Source organism: Pipistrellus hanaki (assembly GCF_964339955.1).
Source record: "Pipistrellus hanaki genome assembly, chromosome: 2".
Lineage (NCBI taxonomy): Eukaryota > Metazoa > Chordata > Mammalia > Chiroptera > Vespertilionidae > Pipistrellus > Pipistrellus hanaki.
The window spans coordinates 147,023,403-147,044,014 of record NC_140504.1 but is presented as its reverse complement, the minus strand read 5'-3'; the positions used below and the strand labels follow the sequence as shown (position 1 = coordinate 147,044,014).

General features: G+C 42.6%; 1 protein-coding gene across 3 annotated transcripts in view; it reads left to right on the top strand.

Annotated features, from left to right (window-relative positions):
* AK5 (adenylate kinase 5) overlaps positions 1-20,612 on the top strand; it is a 195,627-nt gene that overhangs the window by 128,966 nt on the left and 46,049 nt on the right. For all 3 annotated transcript variants that reach the window (XM_084872176.1, XM_084872175.1, XM_084872174.1), the window contains exon 9: positions 16,406-16,448. In XM_084872176.1, the coding sequence (XP_084728302.1) occupies positions 16,406-16,448 (43 nt within the window). The remainder of the gene's footprint in view (positions 1-16,405; positions 16,449-20,612) is intronic.

Here is a 20,612-nt window from a genome sequence, read left to right as displayed (position 1 = left end):
TCGAGTTCTGGTTCTGCCAATTACATTGTGTGGTTTTGAACTTTTCTTTGCCAACGTTTCCTAACTTACAAAGTGGAGTTTTTGTGAGGACTAAATGAGATCATAATACCCTTAGAACAATAATAATAGCTCAAATGTATTAAGTACCTACTCCAAATCAGACACAGTTCTAAGTATTATTCAATTATCTTAACCCTACCCATAGCCCCAAGTTGCAGTTGAGCCCAGAGATGTTAAGTAACATGTCAAAGATTCAAAACCAGGCAGCCAGACATCCCTGAGACCAAGTTTTAACCATCACACCAACGCTCCACTTCAGGATGCCTTCTGTGGGCCAGGGGACTTTGGAAAACCAGGAAATCACTTTCAGTACCAGGATCCAGAGGAAGTCAGGGGTGGGGTGAAGGTGAATCAAAAACAGTCAGAGTCCATTTACCTCTTTGGTGCTTTTGCTAGAATTTCCCACAAGGTCAGGAGCAGGAAGGGGTCCAGAGAGGAGCAGATGGGATAGGCTTTTGAGGCAAGCCCCGTGGTAGTAGGTATGTGGCTTTGTTTCCTCATCTTGTCTTTAACGTGGAAGTGAGATGGCTCATGAAGAACACACTTGGTTCTTAACAGCAGATATGACAACATTCCTTTTCAGGCCACTGTGCTTTTTAATTCATCTTGTCTGGGGAAACCAGCAGAGAACACAGCCTACAGCTTGCAGTTTTTTACTGTATATTCATAACCTTGAAGAAAATCCACAGTCAACAGCTTTTATTGAGTGCCTGTCCTGTGCCAGGAGCTTTCATGATCTGGTTTAAGCCTCACCACAACCCTGGGAGGAAAATATTATCCCCAAGGCCACACCACTAATGTCTGCACAAACACCTCTTTCCAATAAGTCATGCTGCTGCCCCCAATCTACAATAATGACCCCTAGAAAACCTCTCCTCTCCCTACAAATAACAAAAAGCAGCTTGTATTTTCTTCCTAATATTTTGAACCATAGGAGTTCATCTCTTTGCAGACAAAGCCATAGGAACAGATATCTAAGGTTGAAAGAAAGTCTGCAACTGCTTCTCTTTTGATACATAATATGCTTTCATTTTTTTTCTTATTTGTAAAAGCAAAATTACATGTTATAGGAATTTATAAGTGTAAAGAAAAATTAACATTTTGGAGTATTTCCTTGATTGATAGATATTTAATTTTAAAAATGTTGCATAATAATATAGTATTTCCAGTGTTATACAATAATTTTTATAAACACATTTTAATGGTAGCATAAAATATAATTATATAGGCATGCTATATCTATTATCATCATCTCCCCACTTTAGGGCACTTTTTCTTTTTATCTTTTCACTGATGTAAATATGGTTGACCCTTGAATAACACAGGTCCACTTATACCTGAATTTTTTTTTTCAATAAATACTGTAAATACATTATCTCTTTCTTATGGTTTTTTAAAATTCATTTTCCTTTTTCTAGTTTAATTTATTGTAAAAATACAATATACATCACATATAACGTACAAAATGTGAATTGACAAAATGTGTTATTAGTAAGGCTCTGATCAATAGTAGGCTATTTGTTAAGTTCTTGGGGAGTCAAAAGTTACACGTGGATTTTCAACTGTGCAGGGCACCCTAACCCCCACACTGTTCAAGCGCCAACTGTCATGCTGCTCTGGCATATCATTACACATAAACTTTGCCCAAACCTCTTATTATAACCCTTGCTGGGATTACTCAGCCAGAGGGTATAAAAAGTAATATTTCAATATTCCCACTTCTTTCTAATCAGATATGCTTCAATAAAGCAAAGATTATTGAGATGGGACAAAAGGACTCTAAAGAGGACGGTTTTGAGATCAGGCTATTCTTCTACATTATTTGGAACAAGAGCTGTCAAACCGAGGTCAACTTCGTGCCGCATGACTCTCGCTGCAGATTGCACTTGAATTGTTCCAATAGCTGCAGTCCATTGAGCAGCAAGGCAGTCCTCCAAAGGGTCAGTCAGCCTGCGGCCAGGCCAGGTGAAGCCCCTTGGACCTGAGCAGATCCCCTCCCACGCTCTCCCTTGGAAACAAGTTAAGCCCACAAGCCGTCCTTTATTTCACCAGCCGTTACCACGTGTTTTTGGGTCAGGCTGGGTGCCGGTGTCTCCACACCATCTTCCGTTCTCTAGAAACAATATTATTCAAAACATTCGAGAATCCTCGTCATTCCCAAACACGCAGGCTTTTGGAAATACTGGCAGCTAGTTCCCAGAACGTCTCCCATTAATCTTCCTATGTTCCATTTGTGGCATTATTCCCTGTGCCTTACTGTAACAAAACTGGCTTTGTTGAGGACATTCTGGAGGTAGCTAAGAAGATCGTTGATAACCTGAACCCTGATTTAATGGAGAAAAGTGATTTGTACCAATTCAGTGCCTGGTAGAACCTCGGCAATGCTTCAGGTTACCCTTAAATTTCTTCTCTTGACTGGTTTGTGTCCCCGCTGCCTCATTTGCAATTTAGCACCAAAATCCTTTTCTTAATGGCATGCAGAGAATCCATACCCTCATGGGATTATTATAACCCTAATGGATTCGTTGGATGTGACTTGATGAAGCATTTCAAATAAGACGTAAGAGAATTTGGAGAAAGGACCTTCTTCCTCCCACCCAGTGTTTGAGGGAGAGCCAATAGCTAGCACCCCTCCTCCTGCCTGACTTCTAAACAGTTGAGACATCTCCCAAACACTCCCCCTTCTTCTCTGCGAGGAGTGAGGAAGGGGCAGAGTTCAGCAGTTAGTCTGATAAGGCTCACATTGTTTTAGTACTTTATGGTTTTTGTACATCATCTCATTTGGGTCAGGAAAATGTCAATGTATTGATTCAACAACTGCATAGTGAGCATCTACTAAATGTCAGGCACTAAAGGCCAGATTCCATTTTATAACTTACTGAAGATTCACTTAGTCTTTGCCTTCTCCTAGAAAAGTCGAGCATGTTACAAAAACATACCCTCACTAGGTGAGTGTCTCAGCTAATATTCCTTCGGTTACAAGTCACAAAACCTGCTTAAGCTAACTTCCACAAAAAAGTATGGGGGCACCACTCACAAATCCAAGGAAGAATGCACCTGGAAGCAATGCGGAACTAGGTGCTAAAAGGCCATTAAGAACTTCCCTCTGCCGAAACCGGTTTGGCTCAGTGGATAGAGCATCGGTCTGCAGACTCAAGGGTCCCGGGTTCGATTCTGGTCAAGGGCATGTACCTTGGTTGCAGGCACATCCCCGGTAGGGGGTGTGCAGGAGGCAGCTGGTCGATGTGTCTCTCTCATCGATGTTTCTAACTGTCTATCTCTCTCCCTTCCTCTCTGTGAAAAATCAATAAAATATATTTTTTTTAAAAAAAGAACTTCCCTCTATTATCTTCCTTTCCCCTCTTTGCAGACCTATTTCTTCTACTAGTCCCACCTACATGGTGGTAGAAGTGTCTACCAACCGGCCCCGCCAACAGAGAGCCCAGCCTCTCTCAGTGTAAATTCCTAAGGAAGGATGTTCGTTGTCCAAGCATGACTCGAATGCACTCCTGATCCAAACCTGTGGCCAGTGTTATGTTTCATGGGTAGGATGTGTGCTGGGCAGAGAGTTCAATTCCACTATGCTGAGAAATCAGAGACACGCTATGGGCTAATGAGGATGGAGCCACTGACTCCATCTTCTATGTTCAAGGCACCGTGGAAGATGAAAAGAATACACAACTGACTCTAATATAGGATGCTGTGATGTGGGTTGCACTATCACAGAAATAGAACATGCTCTGTGAGCACACTGGAGAGGGAATTTAATTCTAATGGGAGGAAGGAGAGGAACTTTTCTTTCTTTCTTTTTTCTTAAATTTTTATTATTGAAAGTATTGCATATGTCCCCTTTCTTCTCCCATTGACCCCTTATAACTCGCCCCCACCACCCAACCCAGACCACTTATAACCCACCCCCACCACCCAACCTGATGTCTGTGTCCATGGGAATAACTTTCATGTTTAGCCTTAAAATGGGTCTTTTAAAAAGAGGAGTTGTAGGGAGCTAGACAGGTCATTCCGGAAAGATAATAGTCTGAATATAACGGTTGGATATGCAGTGCCCATAGAGGGACCGCCAGTGGGACTGTGGGAGCAGACAAGGACCAGATGCGCCTGGAGGGATGGGCTGGCCCAGGCGGGAGGGGCTTTACCTGAGCCCTGGAGGGAGTTCTGTGTCAGCCTCGGAGCAGGGAGGCAGCATCAGATCTGCATGGATGGCATATACTGGTCCACCCATGTGGAGAATGGATTAAGTGGAGAGACTGGTTTCAGGGAGACAGGTTAGGAGGACATTTTAATCCTTCAGGCAAAAACAGATGACAGGAGGTGGGGCTTGCCAGAGGATCAATGAGGGAAGAGAGAGAAAGAGGCCAGGGACAGTGGTTCCCCAGGACCTTCATCCTAATTCCAGGATTAAATTCAGAAGATGGACATTGGGAGCTCTTTAGCAGGGCGGGTGTGCGGACAGGTGGTATGCTCCTAGGAAAGAGGACCCTCCCCCCTTCCCTGGCTTCTCTGCTCTCCTCCTCAGCACCGTGGGTTTCAATGCTGTTGACTGGCTGATGGGTCTGGATCCTCATGAGATTTCCACCCTCTGTCCTCAGGACATATTTTTCTCATTCAGGAAGGTCCGTGGAGAATACTGATGTCAGGCCAGGGAAAAAACAAGAACTTGAGATTACCTTTTCTAAAAGCTCACTGCAACTTGAAGAGGATGGAAAATGTGAATCTGCAGTTCACTGAAGGCAATGAGGAGTCTGTTCTTAAGTTGCCGTGGCAACTGCTCAATTAAGTGGGAAAAAAATGAAGGAACAAAGGTAGTTGCTCTTGAGCTTAACATTCTTTAAAAAAAAAAAAAAAAAGTCATATTTGAGGAATTATTTTCCTCAAGGTTTTTCTAAGACTTTGCATTTCAACCGGCATGTCCTGTCCACCCACTCGTTGAGCTAAAGGTGGGTCTTCTTGTTCTCCATGGTCAGGAACACACAGCCTCAAGTGTCACCTCAGAACGTTCTGTGGGAACGTCTGCTTACCTCCAGTTCCACCACAGCCCACCTGGATTTCTTTCTTTAAGGTGCTAGAGCAGAACCCGGATTGGAAGACTAGGGAGAATAATAAGTGGATTCTAGCACTGCATTTGACCCCAAACCTACCTTATAATCTTAAGAACTGCAACTTTTCTGAAGATATGGTGAATAGCTTGTTTTACATGCTAATAAACAAATTTTACATGCTAACAAAATAATTATCAGTCTTATAATAACTATTTGTATAATTTACTGTTTACAAAATACTTTCGATCCTTTGGGGTGGCATTGTTCCCTCCTCTTTAGACAAAGGGACACCTCCAATCCATGCTCCACAGAATCTAGAGTGATATTTACAGAAACATAGAACTGATCATGTCACTTTCCAACTTACACCCTCAATGCCTTTCTTCCCACACTCCTGGGATACACCCTGAGCCCTCCCTGGGTCCCAAGGCCCTGGTGGAGGCCTCCATGTATGGCTCGCCTGCTCTCTGTGCCCAGCCTCACCGACCTGTCTACAGCTTCTCCAGAGGGTGGGCTGCTCCTCCTTTGGGCTTTTGCATTAGCTGAGGGCTCTTCAGGGACAGGCTTGTCTTTCTTCACCTCCACTCCCCTCCATTTCCCATTGGCCAATGTAGAACCTACTACCCAACCCCTGTGCATATCAGAGCTCCTATGTTAATTTTCCGAGAACCCTTTATTTTATGTAAATTCCTATTTAATATACATTTCCTTATAAGGTTATGTAATTAATATCTGTCTCCTCAATTAGACATGAAGCTTGTGAGCACAGACCGTGTCTGTTTGCTCCCCCAGACCAGTGCCAAGCAGAGCAGACCTGCGTGTTGCATGAAGGCTTCAAAGGACACATAGCCTTTTGGTTTTTGTTTTGTTTGTTGTTGCTTTTTATATTTTTTTTAATTGATTTCAGAGAGGCGGAGAGAGATAGAAATATCAAAAATGAGAAAGAATCATTGATTGATTGCCTCCTACATGCACCTTCTTGAGCCCTAACCCTAACCAAGCCCTAACCAGGACTCAAACCATTACCTTCTGGTTCATAGGTCAATGCTCAACCACTCAGCCACTGTGGCCAGGCGAACACATAGCATTTTGGACTCAAACCAAGTTCCTAGGGGTCCAATGCCTTTCCTAGCACGCAACACTGTATTGCAGATGTTATAAATAGATATATTCTTCCTTGTATAAAACACTGCATAAGTAAAAAACATCAAAGTCTAAAGAAACATACAATACCCTGTTTCCCCAAAAATAAGACAGAGTCTTATATTAATTGTTGCTCCCAAAGATGCGCTAGGTCTTATTTTCAGGGGATGTCTTATTTCTCCATGAAGAAGAATACGGTACACATTTATTGTTAAATGAAAATAAAGGAAATTTATTACCTGTATACGGTACGGTAATTTAATTTTCATTCTGAGACAGAGCCTACGGGGGGGCCTTATTTTCAGGGGGGGGAGGGGATGCCTTATATTTCACTCAGAAGGAAACCTGTAAGTAGGTCTTATTTTCAGAGGATGTCTTATTTTCAGGGAAACACGGTAGCTCTCTGGAACCAGATTAATTTACAGGTGGACTTGTTTGGACATGTGCCAAATACCAACTGTCCAAAAACATGTGCTAACAGACCTGCCTAGGAAATAGTATCAGTCTTCCTCACTTGTTCCTTCATGGGCAGGGAAAGGCTCAGTCTTTGGAGTCAGACTCCCGATTTCAGGCATCAGCTCTCTCACATGCCAGAGGTTAGACATGGGATGACTGTGTCACACACACCGCCCGTCCGGTCTCAGTTTCCCTTCTTGTAAAGTGAATGATTTTCTTCCTCCATCACGGGTTTTCTGACATTCGCTACAATGAATGTGTGTTCAGGGCCTGCGGCTGGGCAGTGAGTGGCATCGGAGCAGGGAAAACGCACTGGGAAGGCCAAGGCTGACGACACATAAGTGCTTTTGTGAAGCTAATGGTCAGTGGTAAAGGGTGTTTTCGGCATAAAATAATTATTTGTGGACCACCTGGTTCTCATATGGTGACTCCCCTTCAGACTTGTCTTTTCTGAGCTGCTTTTATTTCTGCTTTTGGCAGTTATTTGCTTTCTCGGTGCAGCCTTCTGTATGAGAGACTTGGAGAAGCAGGAGAGCAGGCCGGTTTCCTTGGCTCCTGCATCTGCTTGTTTTTTGGTAATGTGTTGAGTGCCTGCTTTTCCAATATGATGTCATCGTGCCTTTTAAAAATTCCCCAAATACTCTTTGCGAAAGGTTTTTTGTTTGTTATTTTAATCCTCACCCGAGGGTATGTTTTGTTTTTTTTTTTCATTGATTTGAGAGAGAGAGGAGAGAGAGAGAGAGAGAGAGAGAGAGAGAGAGAGAGAGAAAGAGAGAGAGAGAGAGAGAGAGAGAGAGAGAGAGAGAGAGAGAGAGATAAGAGAGAAACATCAAACTGGTTGCTTCCCATGCACACCCGGACCGGGGATGGAACCCACAACTTTTTGTACTGGATGACACTAACTCACCCTGCAGGGTGACAAAGGTTTCTCAAAAGATAGTAAAACATCTGTCTTTTATCTGTAATTCTGTACTAAGATTTTAAAACAAACAGGAGATACAAGGGCTGGCCTTTGAGTACAGTATATTCCAGGAAGCACACAGGTAGGTCACTCTAGAAGCCAACCTGTTGCTGTCCTCTGCACCGTCTTGGGAAAACCATAGCTCTGCATTTATTGCACCAGCCCTCTGGGCTGCCTAGAGATGTTAACGTCACCGGGGCAGTCTGGGGTTCAGCTGTGAGCCGTCGAACTTGCAGATCCTAAAATCTATTCCCAACTGTCAATGCATAGAGGCATCACCACACAGGGTAGGTAGCGTTAAGTAAACAACTCACAAAAAATTAAATTTGTTACCATGAAGATAAAGTAATCCTAGTTTGTAATGGAAAAGTAAGAAAAGCAACAACACGGCATCCTTCCTGAGAACTGTCAGATTGCCAGTTTTCACACGTACCCGCCCTCTGTGGGAACACCCAGCTTTGCCCGGACTTGCAGGCGGCCAGGCGGGGAGGCAGAATGTAAGCAGCAGGCAAAGGAGGAGGCGTTCCAAGCTGGGCAGACAGGATGGGCCGGGATCCGAGGCCAGATGAAACAGGTCACGTCCTGAGAAAATTAATCCATTCATTTATCCCTTGGAGTTTATCTTAAGTAGCTTGGGCATAGCAGCATAAACTTTATCAAAGCTGTAGCTAGCAGCTGCAGATAGTCACTGCTCATCAATCTTTCATATCGTGAGCCCTTCCTAAGTCTTCAGACTCTATTTAAAAGCCCCCTCAGCTCACGTCTACGGGTTGTTTCTGGCGAGAAGAGCACCTCTTTCGGCCTGCCTCTTGGATTCACCGTTCCAGCCTGTTCCTCCTTTGCTCTGTGACCCATGGCCACTAACTAACCCTGTCCCTCTCCCCAGTCAGTGCTATCTGCTAGAACCTCAGGGAATTGAATGCAGGCATTCAAGTTGAAGAATAATGAAAGCAAGAGCAGTGGGGAAAGGTCAGAGCTAGACTGGAATCTAGGAGTGGCCCTTGGAGAGCTGCCTGCTGCATCTGTGATAGTGTACAATAGTGATAATTAAAAAATACTTTGGGAATTGTCACTCTCTAAAGCCAGCGCTGCCTCTAGCTCACCAAGCTCCAGCCAAAGAAGAAGGGGGTTACATAAGGAGGTCTTTACACCAAGGCTTGTGCACAGCAGACTGACTGCATGCAAATCGAGTGATGATAAAGCACTGGGGCGGGGGTGTACAATGTAAGGGGGGACTAGCTACAAAAACCACCCACAACAGTGTGCCCTCTACTGGAGGGGTGAAGAAGCCTCATCGTTACAGGCCTGGTACCACAGCGCTCCGTGAAATTAGACATTAACAAAAGTCCACTAAACTTTTGATTTAACAAACTTCCTTGGTGAGAGAAATGGCTCAGAGCTTCAATCCAGTCCTGCACTTCCAGAGCACAGCCCATGGTGCTGTGCAGGAGGCAAGTGAGGCCTATCTGGTTGGCCTCTTTGAAGACACCAACCTGTGTGCTATCCATGCCAAACAAGTAACAATTATGCCAAAAGGCATCCAGCTAGCACACCACATACCACATGTGTGGAAACGTGCTTAAGAACCCACTATGATGGGAAACATTGCATTTTTTAACAAAACAAAACAAAAAAAAAAATCTCTTCTTCCTGTTACTGGTAGTGCTGAACATTAGAAGTTTTTCCTCATAGCATCAAAAGGAAACTACAAGTGGAAAATAGGGGACAGAAACCAGGTATTGGCAGGTTTTTTGTTTTCATTTGTGTGGGAATTTTTTTACATAAATGCAGGAACATAAAGCATTAATGCAAGTCAGAATGTTTCTGTGAACACGTTTCAGCAGTTCAACTTCATAACAATTATACATAGGCCTGTTCAAATTTTCTGGACAATGCCAGCATTTGGACATGTTTTTTTTTTAAAAAAAAAAAAAAAAAAAAAAAGTACACTTCTCGTTGATGGTGGGGGAAAGTGCTTCAGGCTGCAGAGAGAGCACAGAGGTACAGCTGTGATGGGCAGAGAAGTCAGAAGGAAGAGGCGTCAGGAGAAGATGTCAGAGTCCTGGGAGCCCTCCGCCTGCCCACTCCTTCCAGACCTACCTTGCCCCAAGCGTACTTCCTTTAAAAGAGAGGTGGTGGGCCGAAACCGGTTTGGCTCAATGGATAGAGCGTCGGCTTGGGGACTGAGGGGCCCTGGGTTCGATTCCAGTCAAGGGCATATACCTTGGTTTCGGGCACATCCCCAGTAGGGGGTGTGCAAGAGGCAGCTGATTGATGACTCTCTCTCATCGATGTTTCTAACTATCTCTCTCCCTTCCTCTCTGTACAAAATCAATAAAATATATTTTTTTTAAATAATAATAAAAAAAATAGAGAGAGATGGTGGGACCAAGGCTATCTCCTCTGGGTGATATGTCTCTCCCTGAAAAACACACGAACACACATAGAGTGTGTTTTACTCTTATTAATTAACCTGATTTTCCATTTTGCCAGGAGTATTTCATAAGGAGTCTGTATTTTCATAGAACCTAGTAAAACTGCTAGAAACAGGCCAATAAGCTCTGTAGTTCCCAATGGCTGAAGCTAAGCTTGGCTGTTTCACAAGGACTCAGAAAACAAAGAGGTAGAAGCCAAATAACTCTCCTTGGTAAGGCTCTCGTCAGGCGTGGCTTGGTGGCTAACATTCACTTTAAATGGGACTCAGTCAGAATGGGAACCCCACCAGCCTGCAGAGCCCTGCTTGACAGCGGTGCCCATGTGACATGGAAGAGGAGACCAAGGCGTTTGCTGTTCACACACTCCTCCAGCAGTGAGGTGGAAACAGGAATTTATAGGAAAACATCGGGAAAAAACTGTTTTCTTTAAAATTCCTTATTAGATCCCTGGCCGTTGTGGTTCAGTTGGTTGAGCATCATCCCATACATGGAAAGATCACCGGTGTGATTCCTGGTGAGGGTACATACTCAGGCTGTGGGTTCAATCCCAGATTGGGGTATATATGGGAAGCAACCAATAGATGTTTCTCACATCAGTGTGTGTGTGTTCTCTCTTTCTTCCTCTCCCTCTCTCTCTCTCTCTCTCTCTCTCTCTCTCTCTCTCTCTCTCTCTCTCTCCCTTTATTTCTCTCCCCCCCCCCCCATTTCTCTCTCCCTCTTCCTTCCTTTCTCTCTAAAAGCAACAAAAACATATTTAAAAAATATGAAAAGACAAATATTTTTTTAAATTCCTTATTAGAGACATGAACATTTAAATTACTGTTTCATGTACATAGACTACTTCATACATAAAATAAGAAAGATATCATTCCCCCTAGAGAACTAGATCTGTGAACCACTATTTAGAGCAGTTCACATAGAGAACCTGCAATTTAATAAGTCTGAGAAAAGGTTCGCTTGGCGTCCCCTATATTTTTCCTCCCTGCTTACTCGATTATACAAGTACTTCCACAGCAAGCAGACCTTTAATGGTGTACACTTCAGTGAAAGAGAAATGGCGCTTATTGTAAAATAAATTCTTGGGTATAAGTAAATTACATACCACTTACCATACTTTTTTTTTCCCCAAATTACCCGTTGCTTTAAGAGTGAAAACAGGCTTTAGTAAAAAAAATGTTTTATGAACAGTCAGAACATTTCTCAAGGACCAATCTTCCTTCTCCCTGCTGATAAAATGTAGTTATGTTTCCGTTTTCCAATAACCTTCTGCTGATGAGCCAAGAAATTTCAAAACTTCATCAACAGCTCACCAGCAAAACCTGGGAACTGCTCTTTCCAACCGCCAGGATCCAGCTTCCGTCCCTCTCTTAGCAAATGAGCCCACTTTGCCTCCATTCACATGGAGGCAGGCGTTCCAGGGCCCACGGAGCTCACGCACAGGAAAGAATTCGAACATGAGCCAGCGTAGAGCTTTACGGGAAAGTGAAGCACGGAGACAGAGAATGTGCCGTGTCACACACAGCAGCTCACCTTTAGTGAAACTTGCTTCCTTTGTTGAGGTTCATCTAACTGGGGGGTGGAGTATTCAATGAGGGGGAGGAATAATCAGGACCTTTTGGGGGGGAAAAAGGGGGGTGATTTCTCAGAGGAGCTCCCACAGTCATTTTGTGTCCGTATATGGGCTTTCTGTTTATTGCAATGAGCATACAATGATGCTAGGGGTTACCCTTAGGTGACAGGAGTCTCCATGTTGGATCTAGCTGGTCTCTGCTGGTTTTAAGCCATAAATCCTGTATGGAGGGTGGTCTTTCTATCTTCCTGACGGTTCCTTGCAGCGGTTCTGCCACATGCCCTGCCTCAAGATGGCACCATGGGTGTTCATTTTACTTGTGCCACGTAGTCGCTCACCACACTCTGACCTCCTGCACTTCACGGTGATACCAGAGCACTGATCCCGAAGGAAAACACACACACCTCCTAACATTCTTTCTATAAATAGCACCATCATCCAGCCTGGCACAGCAGCTTCTTGCCTCCACACCCACAGGGGGAAATAAAGCTGAATGCAAGGAGCCCTTGCTCTCCTTATTGCTCTGGCTTGACTGGAGTATAAGGGACAGAGACCAAAACAAACCAGTAGCCCAAATCCAGTTTCCCCCTAAACCCTGAACCTCACCTTGAGGCTCTACATAGGGCATTTCAGCAGGATTCTAGGTTTTTCCTCCCATCAATCACCAACGTATTATCACGTATGTGGCACAAAAGATGTGGCCGCCTGAATTTGTGTGTGTGTGTGTATGTGTGTGTGTTAGTGATCTGGCTGTAGCCGTCCCACCCTCACCAGTATTAATCATTGCTGGCTGTCTTGGTTCCTTGCTCATGGGTCATAAGTGGCACTCACATAAAATCTGTGCCTACATTTGTATCATCCCTCCTGGTCAGTTTGTTCACATATGTAGCCTGCACCATGCCTCCCAAGTCATCAATGTCTCATTGTAATCACAGAGCCTGACCGCACAATTCAGACTGACAGGTGACAATGTGCTGACTGGATGTAGCAGCAACACAGTGAAAGGCTGTGACACAAAGAAGCACCCACACGCACACAGGGTGGCACTTGGTCATCAGTGGGGTGTGTTTTTCCAAAATGCATCTCGCTGAAGATGCCGCTACAATGCAACTGGATATAAACACCGTGTCAGATATTTTTTGAATAAGCCTATATAACAGCTCCTTATATAGTTGACATTCCAAAATCAATGCCTTCCATGCAGAATACATCTAGCATTTGAACAGAAAGAGCCTCCAGGGGCTGTAGAGCATCTTTTGCTTTTTATTGGTTGTTGTGTGTGGGGTGTGTGTGTGTGTGTGTGTGTGTGTGTGTCTGTAAGATGCCAGAACAGTTTTATTTGCAGAAGACTCACATTGGAATCATGAGGTTGATTCTGAGCATCACTAAAAAATGACACCCTCCAGTCAAACATCCCATTCACCTGGGCTTTTGTGTCAGTCAGCGCAGTGCGTCACGTTTTTGATCCATGGTTCGCTCTCATCACTGACGTTTCTCTTTCTCCCTCTTCCTTCATCTCTGAAAAGAATAAAAATATATTTAAAAAGAAACTGTCTGCCACCACCCTTCCCAATACTTCAAAAGACTTTTCTGATGAGATCAGTGGTGATAGTAACTAATGTGATTTTGTTGTGTAGAACAAAGTGTGCCAACATTTGGAAGATCAACACAATTCCATAAACCACTATTTCCCAAATGACTACAGGATGATGTTACAAAATGATGAATGCGAAAAAACATCCAATCAAAATGCAAAACAGACCAATAGATTTCAATATAACAGTACAAAAAGTCCCATATGGTATCAGATCCAACATTAGCAACTAACCTTCAAGAACGACTACTTCGAAAAAGAAAAGAAAAAACTACTACTTGCTGAGTTACAGGGTAGTATCAAAGAATTTCCACAATTACCTAAAAAGACTATTAAAAATATTCTTCCCTGTTCAAACTACATATATGTAGTCATCTGATGTAGAGCCCATGACAGGAACCCGCTCACTATCAATGCATTCATGTAAACAAAACGAGGGCTTACTTACAGCATTTGGGCCAGCAGCACAGAAGGCTGTGGCTAAAAACAGGTCAGACTCAAAGCAGCCAAACAAAGGTCTGATAGGCCATTTAAACATGATGCATTGTTTTATAGATTGAGATAGATTATTAACCCTGCTCAAACTCGCAAAACATGGTAACCAGGTGCAAGAAAGATTACAGTTATCCTGTCAGGTGGGTGTGGGTCTGATAACTTAACAATAATATTTAACACCGAGGGACAGGACTCAGTGGTTTCCTCTTAACATTACCTGGATAGATTTGGTAGCTGTTTGAGAAGCAATAAGCCGAGTCTGATTGAACAGTCCTTTTCCAGCAAAGGATATTTATTTAAAGGTCTCTATACATGTAGCTACATTGAGGGCAGACATGAATGGCTTCAAATAGGTCCCTAGGAGCAGAGCCTCAGCTGGGGATTCTTGCAGGTGTGTTATTAGGGAGTGCTCTTAGGATAGGGCAGGGATAGTAGCTGAGCAAAGATGTGGTCCTGCTGGTCTGCTGATGGGGTCAGCCTGATCTTGAAGGGAACATTGAGACACAACGTACACCAGAGTCACCCAGGCTGAGGAAGGGGCCAGGGTCTGATGAGCCCTTAGCAGCAGCTGGGAGATGGTTGTACCAGCCAGGTGAGCGCAGGACACTAACAGATCCATTGTGGTAGCTGAGCTGGTGGGACTAAATTTCTAGGAGCCTTGCTACATGGTGAGACATGTGGTTCTCATCCCAACCATGGCATCGCTAAAGATATGATGACATGATTATGGGCCTTCACACGACCTCCTAACCATCTTTTTCTCATGTGTAAAATGGGAGAGGTGGATGATAGGGTTGATTTTTGATGATTGACCTATACTACCAGCTCCAAAGTGAGATGATTTTACCAAGACAAGTGGGGGCAGGGGAGGAGGGTAGACTCCTGAGGAATAATCTAACTCCTTTCTACTCAGAGAAGGGAGTTAATTAATGTAGATATGTCCCTGAATGGCCACTCCATTACGCACTCTTGTCCACCTGGAATTGCTCTGGATACACAGGCAAATCTAAGAAGACAAGCAGGAGAGCTGCCCTGAAGGCAGATGCTCTAAAAGGGGAAGGCAAGGCTCTGTTCTCAGACAAAGCCCTTTCAAGGGAGCATTAGCGCAACCAGGCAACCTCATTTAACTGAGCCCTGCATCAAAGCAAATCAGAGGCCGAGGCTGTCCCTGCAAAGTGGCACAACCTCAGTAGCAAGAGCAATTTAGCAAAATCTATCAAAATTATAAATACATTTACTCTTTGGTTACACAACCCCTTCTCTGGGAATTTATCCTCCAGCTGTAGGTGTATAAAGTGACTTATATATAAAGTTATTTATTACACTAATGTTTTAAATATAGTCCAAGATTGAAAACAATCCAATGGTCCATCATAAAGGGACAACTATGGGACCATCCATACAATAGAATACTGTACAACAGAGAACATTCTGTGCTAATATGGAAAGTTCTCCGGGAAATATCGATATGTAAAAAAGCAAGGGAGCCCAACCGGTGTGGCTCAGTGGTTGAGCATTGACCTATGAATGAGGAGGTCACAGTTTGATTCCTAGGGCAGGGCACATGCCTGGGTTGTGGGCTCGCTCCCCAGTGTGGGGCATGCAGGAGGCAACCAATCAATGATTCACTCTCATTATTGGTATTTCTATCTCTTTCTCTCTCCCTCTCCCATCAATAAAAAAATATTTTTTTTTTTAAAAAGCAAGGGGAAGAGTAGCATAGATTAGTATGTCATTATAAACACATATGCATGTACAATATAGGCATGCTTCTTTCTATGTGCAAAGTGGAGGTAGTAAGATTATATATTTATAATTAAGTGTATCCATGGATATCTGAAAGTAGTTTTTCTGTGTATCTGGGAAGATACAAAAAAATAAAATAAACTTCTATAAGTAGTTACCCATAAGGAATGAGGAAGTGAGTAGACGGGATGGATGGAGACATAGGTGGGATTGAAAATTCTCACCAAATGCCTTTTTATAAATTTTTTTCAGGACTTTTTCCAATCACCATTGGTTCTTCTATAATATAAGGAAAATGGAGTAGCTGTCTGGTTAAAAAAGTAATATGGAAATTTAAAAGGCAGACATCAATCAAAGTTGACCGTCCCAACTTGCCTTACTTCATGCTTTCGATTTCAGGGGTTGGTAAGGTTTAACAGCTGCAGAGACCATATGCCTCAGAAGGCTGACAGTATTTGCTGCCTGGCCCTTTACAGAAAGGTGGCCGAGGCCAGCTTTAAGTTGCAGAGTTGTTCGTGAATCAGCTGTGACTACCCTATCTGAGTTTCCGGTACTGGGAGGTTTTGCCTTCTTGAAATCAGCTTTTCTGACCACAAATAGGTTGTGCACCAAGAACATGAGGCAGGATGTTGAACAGGTTAAGAAAAAAGACAAACTCCAAGGAGATCTGGGCTTGCTCCTCGCCACTCTGTGGCTTTGCACAGTTAACTTCTCAAACTCTGAGTTTCTTCATCTGTAAAAGGTAGGTCATAACAGGCCTCCCTCGCAGAGTGGTTTGGAAGGTTAAGCACGTTAATGTTAGCAAGAAGTTTAACACATCAAAAAAAAGAAGTTTAATACAATATCCGCTAGTCTTATCATCTAATGTTTTGATTTTTCTATGAACAGGGCGATGACCAGTTGAATGTGTTTGGAGAGCACCCCTCGGGAGGTGAGTTTTCTTTCCTGAGCAGGCTTGTCACTTGAGTGGCTTAGAACGTGTCTTTGTTGTTAATCACCAGCAGAGAGATAATAAACTACCAGCAACATGTACTGTTCCCTTAGCCAGAGAACACAGTAAGAGGGAACTCTGTGTACCGCTCCCCTCTGGGTCCATGGGAAGAAGCAAAGGGATGCCTTAGAGAAGCACTTCCTCCAGCCCAGAGAACACGGCCCCCGAGACACCCCGTGAAAAGAGGATGGTCCGGGAAAACATGCTCGGGAAATGCTTAGCACTCAGTCGCCTTTGTAAGAGTCGCATATAGAACCACACAGCAGGCTCCCGTAGGTCTGCAGCAAAGAGAGCAAGCTAACGTTAATAAAACGTTCCTCAGCCGAAACCGGTTTGGCTCAATGGATAGAGCGTCGGCTTGGGGACTGAAGGGACCCGGGTTCGATTCCGGTCAAGGGCATGTACCTTGGTTGCAGACATATCCCCAGTAGGGGGTGTGCAAGAGGCAGCTGATCGATGACACTCTCTCTCATCGATGTTTCTAACTCTCTATCTCTCTCCCTTCCTCTCTGTACAAAATCAATAAAAATATATATATTAATTAATTAATTAAATAAAATAAAACGTTCCTCAGTTTTTGAACACACAAGTCCTTTTTCTGGAGAGTGGTTACTATTCTGCAGTGCATCATTGGGATGCAACTAAGAAACACCCAAATTATCCTGCTTTATAATTTTTGTCATTAAAAAGTCTTGCAAAAAAAAAAAACTTTAAAAAAAAAATCCAACCACAATTAGCTGCACATGGAACTGAAAATAGATTACATGATCTGAACTTGAGATTGTTAAAAATGATAAGGTTCATGCTTGCCCTAAGTAAAATACCTCTTAACATTATCACTCTGTAATACATGTTACCAGTATAGTCCATGGAAATATGTTTGTATTGGCTATGAATACATACAAGAGAGTTGGCTTTCTAAATAGCCCCAACTCTAATCCTGCGCTGATCCACGAGCATCAGGTGAACATGAGGTGATCGATGAAGTGTCGTTTGATGATGGCAATAGCAGTATGTGAAAATCTCAGTCACCAAATGGCATCGTGGAGGCTCATGGGGAAAGGCACACAAACACAAGTCGAGTGCAAATAATGAACCCAGACCCAGCTGGATAGGGGTTGATTGATTGCCTAATAAAGTTGCCCTTTTTTCCTGGTTATAAAATTAACACATTCATTATGGAAAACTTTTTATTTTTTATTTTTTTTATTTTTTTTTATTTATTTATTTATTTTTTACACATTTTCTTGATTTTTTTTTTATTGCCCCCCTCCCTCCCTCCCACACATCCCCACCCTCCCCATAGTTTTATGTCCATTGGTTGTACTTATATGCATTTATACAAGTCCTTCGGTTGATCTATTATCTCCCCCTGATATCCCTACCCTCCCCACTGTAATTTGACAGTCTGCCTGTTGCTTTACTTTCTCTATATCTGTCTCTTGGTTCATCAGTTTATAAAGATCTTTATCATCCACCGATGTGTGAGGTCATGTGGTGTTTCTCTTTCGTTGATTGGCTTATTTCACTCAGCATGATGCTCTCCAATTCCATCCAGGTTGCTGCAAATGATGAGAATTCCTTCTTCTTTATGGCAGCATGGTATTCCATTGTGTAGATGTACCATAGTTTTTGGATCCAATCATCTGCTGACGGGCACCTAGGCTGTTTCCAAATTCTGGCTATTGTAGATTGTGCTGCTATGAACATAGGGGTGCATATATCCTTTCTGATTGGTGTTTCTAGTTTCTTGGGATATATTCCTAGAAGTGGGATTACTGGGTCAAATGGGAGTTCCATTTTCAGTTTTTTGAGGAAACTCCACACTGTTCTCCACAGTGGTTGCACCAGTCTGCATTCCCACCAGGAGTGCACGAGGGTTCCTTTTTCTCCGCAACCTCGCCAACACTTGTCGTTTGTTGATTTGTTGATGTTGGCCATTCTGACAGGTGTGAGATGGTACCGCATTGTTGTTTTGATTTGCACCTCTCGGATAATTAGTGACTTTGAGCATGTTTTCATGTGCCTTTTGGCCTTCCTTCTGTCTTCTTTTGAAAATATTCTGTTTAGGTCCATTGCCCATTTTTTAATTGGATCATTCATCTTCCTTTTATTTAGTTGTATAAGCTGTCTGTAAATGTTGGAGATTAAACCTTTATCAGTGGTAATATTTGCAAATATGATCTCCCACACCGTGGGCTTTCTTGTTGTTTTATTGATGGTTTCTTTTGCTGTAAAAAAGCTTTTTATTTTGAAGTAGTCCCATTTGTTTATTTTCTCTTTAGCTTCCATTGCCCTAGGGGCAGTATCAGTGAAGAAGTTATTTTGGCATACGTCTGAGATTTTGCTACCTGTGGATGCTTCTAGTATTTTTATGGTTTCCCGTCTGATGTTTAAGTCCTGTATCCATTTTGAGTTTATCCTTGTGAATGGTGTAAGTTGGTGATCTAGTTTCATTCTTTTGCATGTGTCTGTCCAATTTTCCCAACACCATTTATTGAAGAGACTGTCTTGACTCTATTGTATATTCGTGCCTCCTTTGTCAAATATTAATTGAGCATAGTGATTTGGGTTGATATCTGGGTTCTCAATTCTATTCCATTGATCTATTTGTCTGTTCTTGTGCCAGTACCAGGCTGTTTTGAGAACAGTGGCTTTGTAGTATAGTTTGAAGTCTGGTATTGAGATCCCTCCTACTTTACTCTTCTTTCTCAGAATCGCTGTGGCTATTCGGGGTCTTTTATTGTTCCAAATGAACTTTTGGAGAGTTCTTTCTAGGTCAGTGAAATATGTCGTTGGTATTTTAATGGGGAGTGCATTGAACCTATAGATTGCTTTAGGAAGTATGGACATTTTGATGATGTTGATTCTACCAATCCATGAACATGGTATGTTCTTCCATCTCCTTACATCTTCCTCTATCTCTTTTTTCAGTGTCGTGTAGTTTTCCGCAAATAGGTCCTTTATTTCTTTAGTTAAATTTATTCCTAGGTATCTTAATTTTTTTGGTGCGATGGTGAATGGAATTGCTTTTTTAGCCTCTGTTTCTGTAGTTTCACTGTTGGTGTATAGAAATGCCATGGATTTCTTGGCATTAATTTTATATCCTGCTACGTTGCCAAATTCATTTATTAAGTCAATTAGTTTTTTAATGGAGTCTTTTGGGTTTTTTATGTACAATATCATGTCATCTGCAAATAAGGATAACTTTACTTCTTCTTTTCCAATTTGGATGCCTTTTATTTCCTCCTCTTGTCTAATTGCAATGGCTAGTACTTCCAGAACTATGTCAAACAGGAGTGGCGAGAGTGGGCATCCCTGTCTTGTTCCTGTTCTTAGAGGGAATGGTTTTAGTTTTTGCCCATTGAGTATAATGTTGGCTGTGGGTTTATCATATATAGCTTTTATTATGTTGAGGTATGATCCTTGTACTCCCACCTTTTTAAGAGTTTTTAACAGGAAAGGGTGTTGGATTTTGTCAAATGCTTTTTCTGCGTCAATTGATATGACTATATGATTTTTATCTTTCAATTTGTTTATGTGATGTATCACGTTTATTGATTTGCGGATATTGTACCATCCTTGCATTCCTGGAATAAATCCTACTTGGTCATGGTGTATGATCTTTGTGATGTTCTTCTGGAGTCGATTTGCTAGAATTTTGTTGAGGATTTTGGCATCTATGTTCATGAGGGATATTGGCCTGTAATTCTCTTTCATTGAGTTGTCTTTATCTGGTTTTGGTATTAGGGTGATGTTGGCTTCATAGAAGGAGTTCGGAAGTGTTCCTTCCTCTTGGATTTTTTGGAATAGTCTGAGGAGGATAGGTTTTAGTTCTTCCTTGAATGTTTGGTAAAACTCTCCTGTGAAGCCATCTGGCCCTGGGCTTTTGTTTGCTGGAAGCTTTTTGATGACGGTTTCAATTTCTTCCCACGTCACTGGTCTATTGAGATTTTTAGATTCTTCCTGATTGAGTTTTGGCAGTTTGTATTTTTCTAGGAATATGTCCATTTCCTCCAGGTTGTTTAGTTTGTTGGAATAGAGTTGTTCGTAGTATTTTGTAACAATCTGTTGTATTTCGGTGGGGTCTGTTGTTATTTCATC